This window comes from Vulpes vulpes, chromosome 2 (assembly GCF_048418805.1).
Source record: "Vulpes vulpes isolate BD-2025 chromosome 2, VulVul3, whole genome shotgun sequence".
NCBI lineage: Eukaryota > Metazoa > Chordata > Mammalia > Carnivora > Canidae > Vulpes > Vulpes vulpes.
In genome coordinates, this window is record NC_132781.1 from 10,896,661 (window position 1) to 10,910,244 (window position 13,584).

A 13,584-nucleotide genomic window follows, 5' to 3' on the forward strand; every position below is an offset into this window, starting at 1 on the left:
TATTTTTCTTTCTCAAACTGACTTTATTTCACTTAGCATAATATACTCTAGCTCCATCTACATCATTGCAAATGGCTAGATTTCATTCTTTTTGATGGCTGAGTATTGTTTCCTTGTGTATATATGCCATTTTATCCATTCATCATTCATGGATATTTGGGCTCTCTCCATGGTTTGGCTGTTGTTGATAATGCTGGAATTAAGGTAGTGCTGGCTCCATAGAATGAGTTTAGAAGTTTTCCTTCCTTTCTAGTTTTTGGAATAGTTTGAAGAGAATAGGTATTAACTCTTCATTAAATGTCTGGTAGAATTCATCTGGCTCTGGACTTTGTTGTGAGATTTTTGATTACTGCTTCAATTTTCTTTGCTTGTTTTGGGTCCGTTCAGATTTTGTATTTCTTCTTGCTTCACTTTTGGTTTTGGTAGTTTGTAGTTTTCTAGGAATTTGTCCATTTCTTCCAGGTTGCCCAGTTTGTTAGCATATAATTTTTCATAGTTTTCTCTTATAATTGTATTGCTGTGGTGTTGGCTGTGATCTCTCCTCTTTCATTTGTGATTTTATCTATTTGGGTTCTTTCTCTTTTCTTTTTGGTAAGTTTGGCTAGAGTTTTATCAATTTTATTAATTCTTTCAAAGAACCAGTTCTTAGTTTTGTTAATCTGTTCTATCAGGTTTTTTTGTTTTTATATTGTTTGTTGATGCTCTAATCTTTATTATTACCTTCTTCTGTTGGCTTTAGGCTTTATTTGCTCTTCTCTTTCTAGCTCTTTTAGGTGTAAGGTTAGGTTGTATATTTGAGATTTTTCTTGCTTCTTAAGGTAGACAGTATATTTGCAATATATTTCACTCTTAGGACTGCCTTTGTTACATCCCAAAGGTTTTGGACTGTCATGTTTTCATTTTCATTTGCTTCCATGTATTTTTTTAATTTCTTCTTTAATTTCCTGGTTAACCCATTCATTCTTTAGTAGGATGTTCTTTAACCTCCATGTATTTGTATTTGTGGTCTTTCCAAATTTTTTTCTTGTAGTTCAAGTTTCATAGCATTGTGGTCTGAAAATACGCATGGTATGATCTAAGTCTTTTTGTACTTGTTGAGGGTTAATTTGTGACCCAGTGTGTGATCTGTTCTGGAGAATATTCCATATGCACTCGACAAGGATGTGTATTCTGCTGCTTTAGGATGAAATGTCCCAAATATATTTGTTAAGTCTATCTGGTCCAGTGTCATTGGAAGCCATTGTTTTTCCTTATTGATTTTTTGCTTAGATGATCTGTCCATTGCTGTATGTGGGGTATTATAGTCTTCTACTACTGTTATTGTGTTATTATCAATGAGTTTTCTTACGTTTATTATTGATTTGTATATTTGGGTGCTCCCAAGTTGAGGGCATAAACATTTACAATTGTTAGATCTTCTTGATGGATAGACCCCTTAATTGTGACATAATGCCCTTCTTCATCTCTTTTTACAGTCTTTGTTTTAAAATCTAGTTGTCTGATGGAAGTATGGCTACTCTGGCTTTAGGTCTAAAATGAGTTTCTTCTAGGCAGCATATAAATGGATCTTTCTTTTAATCCATTCTGATACCATATGTCTTTTGATTGGAGCATTGAGTCTATATTCAGAATGATTATTGAAAGATAGGAATTTAGTGCCATTGTGTTACCTGTAGAGTTAGTGTTTCTGGTGATGTTTCTGGCTCTTTCTAATCTTTGTTGCTTTTGGTCTTTTCTTTTTCCTCCACTCAAAGAGTGCCCCTTACAATTTCTTGCAGGGCTAGTTTAGTGGTCCCAAACTAATAAAAGTAGTTTTGTTTGTCTGGGAAACTCTTTTTTTTTTTTTAAAGACTGTTTGATTTTTTTTTTTTTAAGAAATGGGGAAAGGTAGAGGAAGAGAACCACCAGTCAGAATCTCCACTGCATGTGGAGCCCAACGTGGGGCTCCATCCCACAACCCTAAGATCATGACCTGAGGTGAAAGCAAGAGTTGGATGCTCTTCCGACTGAGCCACATGGGTGCCCTGTCTGGGAAGCTTTCTCTCCTTCTATTCTGAATGACTGCCTTGCTGGATAAAGAATTCCTGGCTACATATTTTTCAGCATGTTGAATATTTCCTTCTGCTCCTTTCTGGCCTGCCAGGTTTTGGTGGACAGATCTGTTGCCAACCTCATCTGTGGGAGACAATCTTATTGTCTTCAGGAGATGGAGGAGCTAATATAGACCCTACCAGTCATCAGCCTTTGATTCTAAGCATCTCACCACTTTGCGGAAATTTCACGAAACAGCTCTGACTTATGCTCTTCTCTCTCTTTCTTACTGGCCCGTTCAGTTTCTGGGAAATTCCAGGCACTCTCTTCTCTTTGGGTTTTTACCTTAACTTTTCCTTTTTTGGGGTATTCCTTACCTTGTAGAAAGCCAAATGATTAAATGTGCTTTACCTCCATTGCAAAAATATCACCTTCCAGTGAGGTCCCTCGATCATCCTAGTTAAAATCAGAGTTTGCCTTTTCAATCAACCTGCATTCCTGATGGTGTCACTGAACTCTGACTTAGCTGTGTATGTTCTTTCTTCATCAAAAGAATTAAAAACTTGACTTACTATTCTCCTGGTTCTAAGAAGGAGAATTAATTAGTTGACTTACCACTTTCTTCACAATATAAATTAAGCCAAAAGTTATTTAAAATTGGTTTGGGGGATCCCTGGGTGGCTCAGCGGCTTGGCGCCTGCCTTTGGCCCAGGGCGCGATCCTGGAGTCGTGGGATCGAGTTCCGCATCGGGCTCCCGGCATGCAGCCTGCTTCTCCTTCTGCCTGTGTCTCTGCCTCTCTCTCTCTATCATGAATAAATAAAATCTTTAAAAAAAATGAAAATAAAATAAAATTGGTTTGTATTTTTATAGGTATTTCTTGGAGATTATTCTTCAGACCCAGGTGAAGATGATGATTCCATTAAATATATGGGATACTGTCCTCAGATAAACCCGCTGTGGCCAGATATTACATTGAGGGAACATTTTGAAATATATGGAGCTGTGAAAGGAATGAATGCAAGTGACATGAAAGAAGTCATAAATCGGTAAAATTGGAAACTTTTTATTACCTGAAAAAAGGTTTACATTTCACATTTTAAAAGTTTAATTTTTAAAAGCATTTTTTGGGGATCCCTGGGTGGCGCAGCGGTTTGGCGCCTGCCTTTGGCCCAGGGCGCGATCCTGGAGACCCGGGATCGAATCCCACGTCGGGCTCCCGGTGCATGGAGCCTGCTTCTCCCTCTGCCTGTGTCTCTGCCTCTCTCTGTCTCTCTCTGTGGCTATCATAAATAAATAAAAAAAAATTTAAAAAAAAATAAATAAAAAATAAAAATAAAAATAAAAGCATTTTTTGTGGATCATACTTTTCATAGAAAATGGTCATTACTTTTTCATATATTCTTTACAGAATTATGATAGTTATAAAAATGTAATTTTTCTATTTATAATTACAGAATGAACATACCTATAAATGTCAAACATAAAGTGAACCTTTTTATCAAGATAGCAATTTAAAATTATATAAATCAGAGGTCTAATTATATATAAGCTTCAACTGAGTGTTCTAGAAAAAAGATTGTCAATGATCACAAACAGTGATAATAATACAATCCCTTTGTGTTTCCTGTTTTGCAGGATAACAAGTGCACTTGATTTAAAAGAACATCTTCAGAAAACTATCAAGAAACTACCTGCAGGAATCAAACGAAAGGTACTTTTATTAAACAACAGATAAATGTGGGTCTTATTCATAGTTTAGAGCCTGATACTGTCTTGATAAAATTTCTTATGTGAAGCCTTATTAGTCCTCTCCCCCTGTTTTCTTTTTATCTAGTTATGTTTTGCCCTGAGTATGTTGGGGAATCCTCACATTACCCTCCTAGATGAACCATCTACAGGTATGGATCCTAAAGCCAAACAGCACATGTGGTGAGTATGACATTTAAGACACTTGAGACATGTTATGGTATATCATATTTAAGAATAGTTTGTTTTATTATAACTAATAAACTATTTGTTTTTATATTAGCTATATTTACATATTGATTTAAAATCTTACACAAATGACAAAATAGTAATTAAAAATTAAATATTTTTATTTCTGGAGAATCCCATAAGCTTTTATTTTATTTATTTAATTATTTTAATTTTTAATTTATTTATTTTTAAGATTTTATCTGTTTATTTGAGAGAGCACAGGCAACAGATGGGGGAGAGTCAGAGGGAGAGGGAGGAGCAGGGAGCCATACATGGGGCTCAATCCCAGGACCCCAGAATCATTACCGGAGCTAGAGGCAGACACTTAATCAACTGAGCCACCCAATAAACTTTTAAACTTATCATACTTCATACTTTCATGAAATATTAATACTTCATTTATTCCAGAATAAAAATAAATATTTGGGTAATTATTAAAATACAGAGTATTCCTGTCTGAATAGCTTTTAAAAGATTTTTTCCTAGTCATTTAACATATAAATTATAATTCTTATACTAACATTAGCTTGAGTTTATGTTGGACTGCCTAGGAATTCATGGAGGTAGCCGGTTAGTTGATAAACTCTTTGAGCCTACATTTCCATGTCTATAACATGCAGAGTTTGGTACAAAAGTATATTAAGTTTTCCCTATGATTTCATGGCTATTTTAGTTACAACATGAGAAAGCATAAAATTTTATGATTTATTTTTTAATGCATAGAAACATTTGAAATCATGGAATTTCTGTTTGATAAACTTTCAAAAATAAGGAAAAATAAGTTAGAAGACTCATAATTGGGCAGTATACAATAACTATAGCAATTGAAATTTGATAAATTTTAATTAAACTAACTAGTCAAATACTTGGATTTTCATTAAGATTCAGATGCTTTACTCTGTTTATTTTACTTATGTTTTATAGGCGAGCAATTCGAACTGCATTTAAAAACAAAAAACGGGCTGCTATTCTGACCACTCATTATATGGAGGAAGCAGAGGCTGTTTGTGACCGAGTGGCTATCATGGTATCTGGGCAGTTAAGGTAAATGTCTGAACGCTTTGCTGTTTGGATGGGTGGGTAGGGTGACAGTGGATTTTGAATAATCATTTCAAAAACTTAAAATTATAAATTTAAATGTTAAAAAAGATACCCTTACTTGAGTTTTTGATTTTATTTTTTTATTGATTAGAGAGAAAGAGAGCAAGTGTTAGAGAGCACAAGCAGAGGGGAGGGGCAGACGGACAAACAGACTCCTTGGCTGATCAGAGAGCCCAATGCAGGACTTGATCCCAGGACCCTGGGATCATGACCTGAGCCAAAGGCAGCCGCTTAACTGAGCCACACAGGAGAGCCCCTTACTTGAGTTTCTGAAACTGTTAGCTTTCTGTAGAATTACTTGGAAATATGTTAATTTCTAAAAAATGGCTAGCTACTTTGTAATTGGCTTAGTAATTCAACAATTTGGAATGTTTTCCATTCATGATATTTGTTATTTTAAAAAATTATTAAGCATTGTATTGGGTTGTAATCCAAAGTATAAAATAAGTATATTCATAATTCAAGTTCATACTCCTATAAATAAGTGGCTGAATAAATAAAATAAACATAGGAGGAGAACAAATTTTCCTTACAGAAAGACTCCCAACAGGTTATATAAATACTGCTCCCTCTAACCTCCTAGGTTTGAGTCTGAATTTAGCCAGTCTCTTCTTAGTGTGTGGAAAGAAGGTGATAGTAACATCACAGCAGAGCAATGTCATGTGGATATCATGTAGCCCTGATAGCATGTGATAGGAAAGGTACTTAATCTTTGTGGCATTTTCTCCAAAACCCTTTATCCCAGTCTACTTATGGGAAAACTGTCAGACTACTCCAAATTGAGAGACCTTCTACCAAAACACTTGCCCAGTTCCTAAAATTGTCAAAGGCAGGAAAGAAGGAAAGAGTAAGAAACTGTCACAGACCAGTGGAGACTACAGAGACATGACAGTTATGTGCAGTGTGTATCCTGGACAGATCCTGGAACAGAGAAAGGACATTAGTGGAAAAACTGGTGAAATCCCAATAAAGTCAAATATAAAGTTAATAGTAATATACTAGTGTTGGTTTCTTAATTTTGACAAATGTGCCACGGCAATATAAGACAATATTATGGAAACTGAAACTGGGTGAGGGGTATATGGACACTCTGTGTATTATATTTGCAACTTCTCTATACATTTAAAAGTATTCCATCAAACATTTAATTTAAATCATCCTTTGAAAAATCATTCTTTGAAACTGTCAAGTCATTTTATGTCTGAGCTTTCTTTTAAAAATCACTACAGATGTATCGGGACCGTCCAACATCTGAAGAGTAAATTTGGAAAAGGCTACTTTTTGGAAATAAAGTTAAAGGACTGGATAGAAAACCTAGAAGTAGACCGTCTTCAAAGAGAAATTCAGTATATTTTCCCAAATGCAATCCGTCAGGAGAGGTAAAGATTTTAAAAACTTATTAATATTTTTTTGTAGAGGAATAATAATAAAATTTGGCTATTAGGGGTTAGAAAAAAAGTCTGTTAATATTACCAGTGTCGGACTAATATGGCCCAATGACTGGAGTTTTATATCTGACTTAATGTAGATCTTGTAATATTCAATAGTATTTAAACTTTTTTAAAGTTCACGTATCAGTGGTATTGAGAGTTGTTTTACATGGAAATATTTTAAGACAAAACAATTTTTTTGTAAATATGTATCAAAATAAGTTGTTGGAGTATGATTTTGAACTTTAAAAAGTCTGAACTTTAGCTTTAGAACATACTAGTCATTTTTTAATTTTTTTAATATTTTATCTGTTTCCAGTTTTTCTTCTATTTTGGCTTATAAGATTCCTAAGGAAGATGTTCCATCCCTTTCACAGTCTTTTTCTAAGCTTGAAGAAGGTAAGATTTGACAAACATCGTTAGGTAGCTTTCAATTTATAAAAGATTTTTTTTAAAGTTTAGAAATTGAGACTTTTTTGTGGGAACTATTATAAGTAAAAAGATAACCTTTTATTAATTTAACGTAAGATAGAGGTAAATACTAACATTGTAGAGGTTTGGTAGGTGAGCTATATTGTAGTGTAAACCTTTTACTATTTTAGTAGACATCACCATGGTTTTTCACATTGCATCTATTGAGAAAGTTCAGTTTATTTAGCACTCGTGGTTCATACCAGAAGTGAGAACATTGAGTTTCCAGAATCCTCACTTTGTATCAGGCCCTAGAAGTAGTGATGGTGGCAAGATTTCAGTGGCAGCAGAAGAGAGGAGAGGGGAATTCATGGGTTAGGAATGTAGACATTCCTAAAAGCTTAAAGCAGCTTATTGAAACTTGGCATTTTTTAAAATAAATGGCTGACAGGATAAAGATACCTGGTAGCAAGTGGAGAGAGGTAAGCTCCTGTATGGAACAGATATTCATATACAAGCTGTTTTATGGAATTTATAAACTATGAAACAACCTAATGCTGCTTGAGGAGAATTTCACTACAGGAATAAATAAAAAGGCAGAAAATTTGGTGTTAGATTAGATTGTTAAAGGATCTAAAATAAATACAAAAAAAGCATATGGACATAGAAATTATATCCAGAATCTAGTGCAAGAAATTCAGACCAGGCTGTATTGGAAATTGGGCAATGGGACATAGAGTAGGAAGCCAAAGAAGTTATGAGAAAAGGCATAGTAAGGAAGACAGAGGAGGGTAAACAGGAGATGCTCCGCAAAGACGAGGTGAGGCAAGTAACATTGCTGGTGTGGTGTCTCGGCTGCAGAAGAGTGGTGATCCTGAGGGAGATAAGGGGACCAGGATAGAGGAAAGTAACATGTTTTGGCAGCTTCAAATTTAAATGACTGATTACAGAAGTGTTTGTTTTTTTTAACAGATTGTTAGCTATTTAGTAGTTACTGCCATTTTTATTCTTTATAAATACTAATAAGTAAAATATTGTTTTCATATTTTAATAGCTAAACATACTTTTGCCATTGAAGAATATAGTTTTTCTCAAGCAACGTTGGAACAGGTACTATAAAGTTCAATTTTTAAAAATTCTTTTATAGAAGAAAATGTCTGATATCTAATTGTTTAGACTTAATTATTTATTTTTAAAGATTTATTTATTTGAGAGAGAGAGAGAGAGAGAGACAGAATGTGTCCGGGTTAGGGGAGGTGCAGAACAAGATGGAGAGGGAAGTAGACTCCCCACCGAGCTCGGGGCCCCATGCGGGGCTCAATCTCTTGACACTGAGCTGAATCATGACCTGAGCTGAAACCAAGAGTTGGAAGCTTGACTAACTGAGCCAACCAGGCACCCTCAGTTGTTTAGATTTATATTGGAGAGAGAGGGTGTTTGTGAATCAGAGACAGATTGCTGTACAGTACACCTAAATTTTGTATAATTTTTAAAAACCTTTAGACTTTCCATCTATTTGTTTGGAAAAGTTCATTATTGTTTATTTAGTAAAGAAAATGAAGGTTGTTGAATAATATATCTGAAGTTACATTGCTTAAATATTTATAAATTATTTTTTAGGACAGTGCTACTTAACATATATTAATCAGAAAACAATCTTAGTCCTTATAACATATATTAATCAGAAAACAATCTTAGTCCTTATAACATCCATCTTTGTATGTGATTTAAAGGATCTGTTTAAATAATATTAATGCCAGTATATCTCTTAATACTTGAATGGTTAATGTACTTAGATGTAGCCTTACACTGTGTCTGATGTAATTAAAAATTTTTCGAGATCATTGCAATACAGAATACTATATTCACTTATTTACTTTCATTAGGTTTTTGTAGAACTCACTAAAGAACAAGAGGAAGAAGATAACAGTTGTGGAACTTTAAACAGCACACTTTGGTGGGAAAGAACACAGGAAGACAGAGTGGTGTTTTGAATATGTATAGTTTAATCTGCTTACTGAACTTATTTTTTTTACTTTGACTTTGGTTTAAAAGATATATTATTTGAATGGTAACTGAAGAACCATGAAAGCATTTGGGATTTTCCTAAGCTCCTTGATTGAAATGCTGTGGTTGTGTGTTTTGCTTTTCTTTAAATAACACTGTGTATAAATAATTGAAACTGCATGTTTGTACATGAAGCATATTGAACTGCAGTCTGTATGTGAGGTCGAATATTTACTTTTCTACCTTTCAAAAATAGTGCTTTTAAATTTACGATTTAAAGAAATAGTGACAATAGTTTTATTTTTAATGGTTATCTTCATTTTTAAATTTATACCATCTTGTTACTTGAGTATGTGATATCTCAGTCTAAATTTAAAAAGCCTAATACATAAACAATACATAGACAAGAAATATTAAGCAAAAATTTCTTGCTTCTCTTTTTTAATTTCTAAAGAAACTTTGAGTGGAAGTTGACATCCCAGAGAGCAGTAAACACTAGGTAGTCCCGTGCAGATAGAGGTTTGCAAGAGGTGACATCCGCTAGGTGGCACTCATTCATCATAATAAATGAAATGAGACCTTGTTCTATTAGGTGATGTTAGACATAGATGATTTAGGTCATTGAAGAAACATTTCTTCTGCTCATGATAAAATTCACAGGTGTTTTAATTATAATTAAAGGAAGACTTTCTCTAGTCTTACTATGTAATAGCCTGATTGTGGTTAGAGTGACATCATCTACACAGTTGGAAGAATCGACCATATGCTTTCCTGTACACTTCATGGAATATATAAATTTTTTTGTCATCTTTCTCCCAAAGGGCACATTATATTTTATTACAGAATAAAATAATTTGTTGGGTAATCATTTTCGTTCGTAAACTTTATTATTTGAATATCTCCTTTATAGAGTTTTAAGTATAACTGTCTAGGTTAATTAGTAACTCACCTCAAATTCACTGTGGCACATGGCGGGAGATAAATAAACCTTTGGGATTTAAGGATTAGAAGAAAACTATACATAATTCACTTTAATGAGAAACCAGAATTTTGCTCTGTCAGAATTGAAGTAAGGTTATGGTTAATGTAATCTTGGAAATATTTCCTGGTAGAGCCCATGTGTATGGACTATAGGTATAATGTAGTATAAATAATACTAGCTGACATTGTATTTCCACCGGATGAATGGAAGTATTAACTTGCAAAGACAAATATGTTGGGAGTGTGAGTATTACAGTATAAAGAGTTTAAAAAAAAAAAAAGGAACGGAAGAATTTGGTACTATTTTAAATACCCAAATCCTTTACCGAAATACTATTAACTCTTTAACTTAGGGAAACTTAGTGAACTTTTAACACTACACTATAAGGCATCTGTCATTTTAGGCTCTAGCAGTTCTTTCTCAGCCCAAGGTCTATGACTAATACTTCCCCATTGTTTTGGCAACTTACATATATTTCTAAAGATACCTACCTTTCCAGCTGCCTCTGATGACTTGTCAGAGATTATCTGCTCTAATCTTTCACTAGTCTAACTGAACTGTCTACGGTCTCTGCTTGGATTTTACAACCCACTGCCAAAGTATTTCTCCTTTTAAGATTTAATTGGCACTAGTTTTTCATGCTCGATCAGCAGCTGACAGCCACTTACCTCATGATACCAAGCTTTTGGATTCTTCACCTGAGAATCTCACTTTTACATCTTCAGTAAAAGTTGTAACTTTCACTGAACTTTTAGTACTGCATAATAAATACAACTCAAGACACATTTGAAAGAAAATCTTTACCTTTGTAGGTAATTAAATAACATTGTGCATTTTCTAAAGCAAGTCACAGCTAAATGGTGCCGTAAATTTAAAGAGATACCTTTCAGTAACTAGTATTCATATAAATACCCAGGGGCCTCTTTTTTAGTCTATATTTTTATAGTCTTGTATTGCCTGGAGCACTTAAACTCAGTTTAAGAAACAAAGCAATCCCTAATTCACTAGAACAGTCACTGAAAAGGTAGTTTCTTAGGACCTGACCACACTGAGGAAAATGTGTTCTTTTAAATAGCATGTAGCTGACTGAGAACATTACCTGCTCCTGCACATTGACTTGCCACATTCACTGCGCATCTGTGATTGTGTGACCAACGAAAAGGAAAGTCAAAGTTGAGGTTGTGCTGAGTAGTTGCAGTTGGGTTCTTATCCATTATGTTCAGTTATTTTATTATTGTGCTCTTATAAGCTTTTTTTTAAAAAGACTTTAATTTTTTTGTTTTTACATAGAGTGAATATATTTTTCATCATGAATTAAATTATATGTAGGAATATTCCCTTTTTCACAGTAGTAAAATCTTTCCTATTCAGAAGTATAATTTGTTTAGAGTTTTTATTTAAATTCAAAAGTAAAATTTAATACTTAGGAAAGCAAGGGTGAGTGAAGAAAAGGATACAGTCCAAAAGGAAGTTTATCTTTATTTACAGTGGATAGTTCATGTTTTTGAACACATTTTATTTCAAAATGTCTTAAATTCTCAATCTTAAATTTTTTTCTATACCAACAATAAGTATAAATACATACATTAGGCAAAAGTTGGAAAAAACAGCATCACCTAGTTTATATTTTCCATCTACGATCAAATTTTCAGAGTAAAGCCTGGACTTAGTGACTCTGGTTACTGACTTTAAAGCAAACCTCTGTCTGCAGCTGGTGGGATCCAAGCAGATGGTAACCATGAAAACATGATGATGAATATACATTTCACTTTGTCTGCTCTTTTTTTTTTTTGAGTTTGTTATCAGTAGAGAACAAAAGGCTGTAGGTTTTCTTTAAAAACACTTCTTTTGTAAATTGGCATAGACTACCTTAAATCAATTACTTTGAGGTTAATTGTTAAAATATTTTTAGAGTAATTTAATGCAACAGACCATTTTGAGTGATGATCTTTCAAGCAGTGAGTTTTTTGGATAGAAAGATAACTATCCATTTTGGCCCTGTGAGATCTCACTAGCAGGAGGAAGATCAACACTTATGTAACTATAATAGCACAAATGCTTTGCTAGTGGTACTAACACTTTTATTGGTGCACAATTAATTCTATTTAGGGTAAGTGTTGTCCTTGTTTTTATTGTTCTATTGGTCAGGCATTTCATTCTGATTGTACTATGAGTTTGATGAAACTGTATTTTCATCTGTATTTTCATGTAACACATAAATAGGCACTGATTTTTGAAAAATAGGAATGCTTATCCTTAATATATTTTTAATATGGCTAACATCCATTTTTCATTTTCTCTCCTGAAAGAACATATTATATACAATGAAAGAATTTATTCTCAGGTGAATAATTTTTATATCAGCTATTCTTCTAAGGTCAAAATTTACTTATTTTTTATTCATAATGTGTTATATGTAAGTAAATTCTCAATGCTACTCTTTAAGAAAAATAAATACTATATTATTAGTAATAAGCTTTAAGAACTGAAAATTTAGGATAAACCTTTCACTTTGTATACTAAAATGAAGTTTTTTGTTATTTAGTGTTGATAAATGAATAACGAGTGGCTCATTAAAAATGGAAAATCCTGGCACTAATAATTGTTAGTAATCATTTCTTAGTATCTGTTGGGAGTTTTCAAGTGCAGAGGGAACATTGAAAATTACTTGTGCTTTAATTCACATTTATATTTTAAGCTGAAACACTATTCTTGTAGACCTTTTTTGTCAGTTCTATTTTGTGAAAATATAAAGCAACCACTTCACTTACATTTTGTTATGTTTATAGATTAAATTATTCCCAAATACTTAACACTACTTATATATTTATCGATTTCCTTAGGATTTTTGGATAGCTTTGATTCTTCCAAACACTTAGACAAGATTTTAAATTTAATGGACAAATTCTTCCCAGGAACCTAGGATATGCTTGCAAATCTAATTAATCACCTTTTTAAATTAAGCAAATAAACTTAATTTCAAGCATCTTAAAAATGGACATGACAAAACTACATGATTAGAAGGCTTACTCCTGCATAAATGCAGGATTCCAGGGCAAGCCCTGGTGGCCCAGTGGTTTAGTGCTGCTTTCAGTCTGGGGTGTGATCCTGGAGACCCAGGATCGAGTCCCACATCGGGCTCACATCCTGCATGGAGCCTGCTTCTCCCTCTGCCTGTGTCTCTGCCTCTCTCCCTCCCTCCCTCCCTCCCTCCCTCCCTCCCTCCCTCCCTCTCTCTCACTGTCATCAGTAAATAAATAAAATCTTTAAAAAAGCAGGGTTCCAAAAGTCCATACAATAATTTGAAATAATTCTTTCACCATCTCTACACATTTACCAATGAAAGAGCCATTTAAGGTCACCCAAGTTTACCTCTTGATAACTGGAAATTAAGACATGGATGGTGGTTAGGTTGCTCATTTAATGATCAAAACGGATCACGGACTATCTAGGAAGTAAACTAAATGCTAATATGAGCATAAAATCTGGATCTATCTTCAAAGAGTTAACTGACAGCTGTTCAGGTGGCCTTTCTTTTATGTTAGAGAACTATTATAACAAGTATGTTTGTTTCCTACGGCTGCCATAACAAAGTGCCACAAATTAAGTGGCTTAAAATAACAGATTTTATTCTCACAGTTAT

At 33.7% G+C, this 13,584-nt stretch overlaps 1 protein-coding gene across 1 annotated transcript in view; it reads left to right on the forward strand.

The window, feature by feature from the left end:
- Window positions 1-9,824, forward strand: part of ABCA5 (ATP binding cassette subfamily A member 5) — a 70,205-nt gene extending 60,381 nt beyond the window's left edge. Inside the window, exons 32-39 of the mRNA XM_072746734.1 lie at window positions 2,904-3,079; window positions 3,669-3,744; window positions 3,868-3,962; window positions 4,935-5,054; window positions 6,341-6,490; window positions 6,861-6,940; window positions 8,007-8,062; window positions 8,839-9,824. Of these exons, the coding sequence (XP_072602835.1) occupies window positions 2,904-3,079; window positions 3,669-3,744; window positions 3,868-3,962; window positions 4,935-5,054; window positions 6,341-6,490; window positions 6,861-6,940; window positions 8,007-8,062; window positions 8,839-8,946 (861 nt within the window). The 3' untranslated portion in view covers window positions 8,947-9,824. The remainder of the gene's footprint in view (window positions 1-2,903; window positions 3,080-3,668; window positions 3,745-3,867; window positions 3,963-4,934; window positions 5,055-6,340; window positions 6,491-6,860; window positions 6,941-8,006; window positions 8,063-8,838) is intronic.
- Window positions 9,825-13,584: the final 3,760 nt, after the last annotated feature.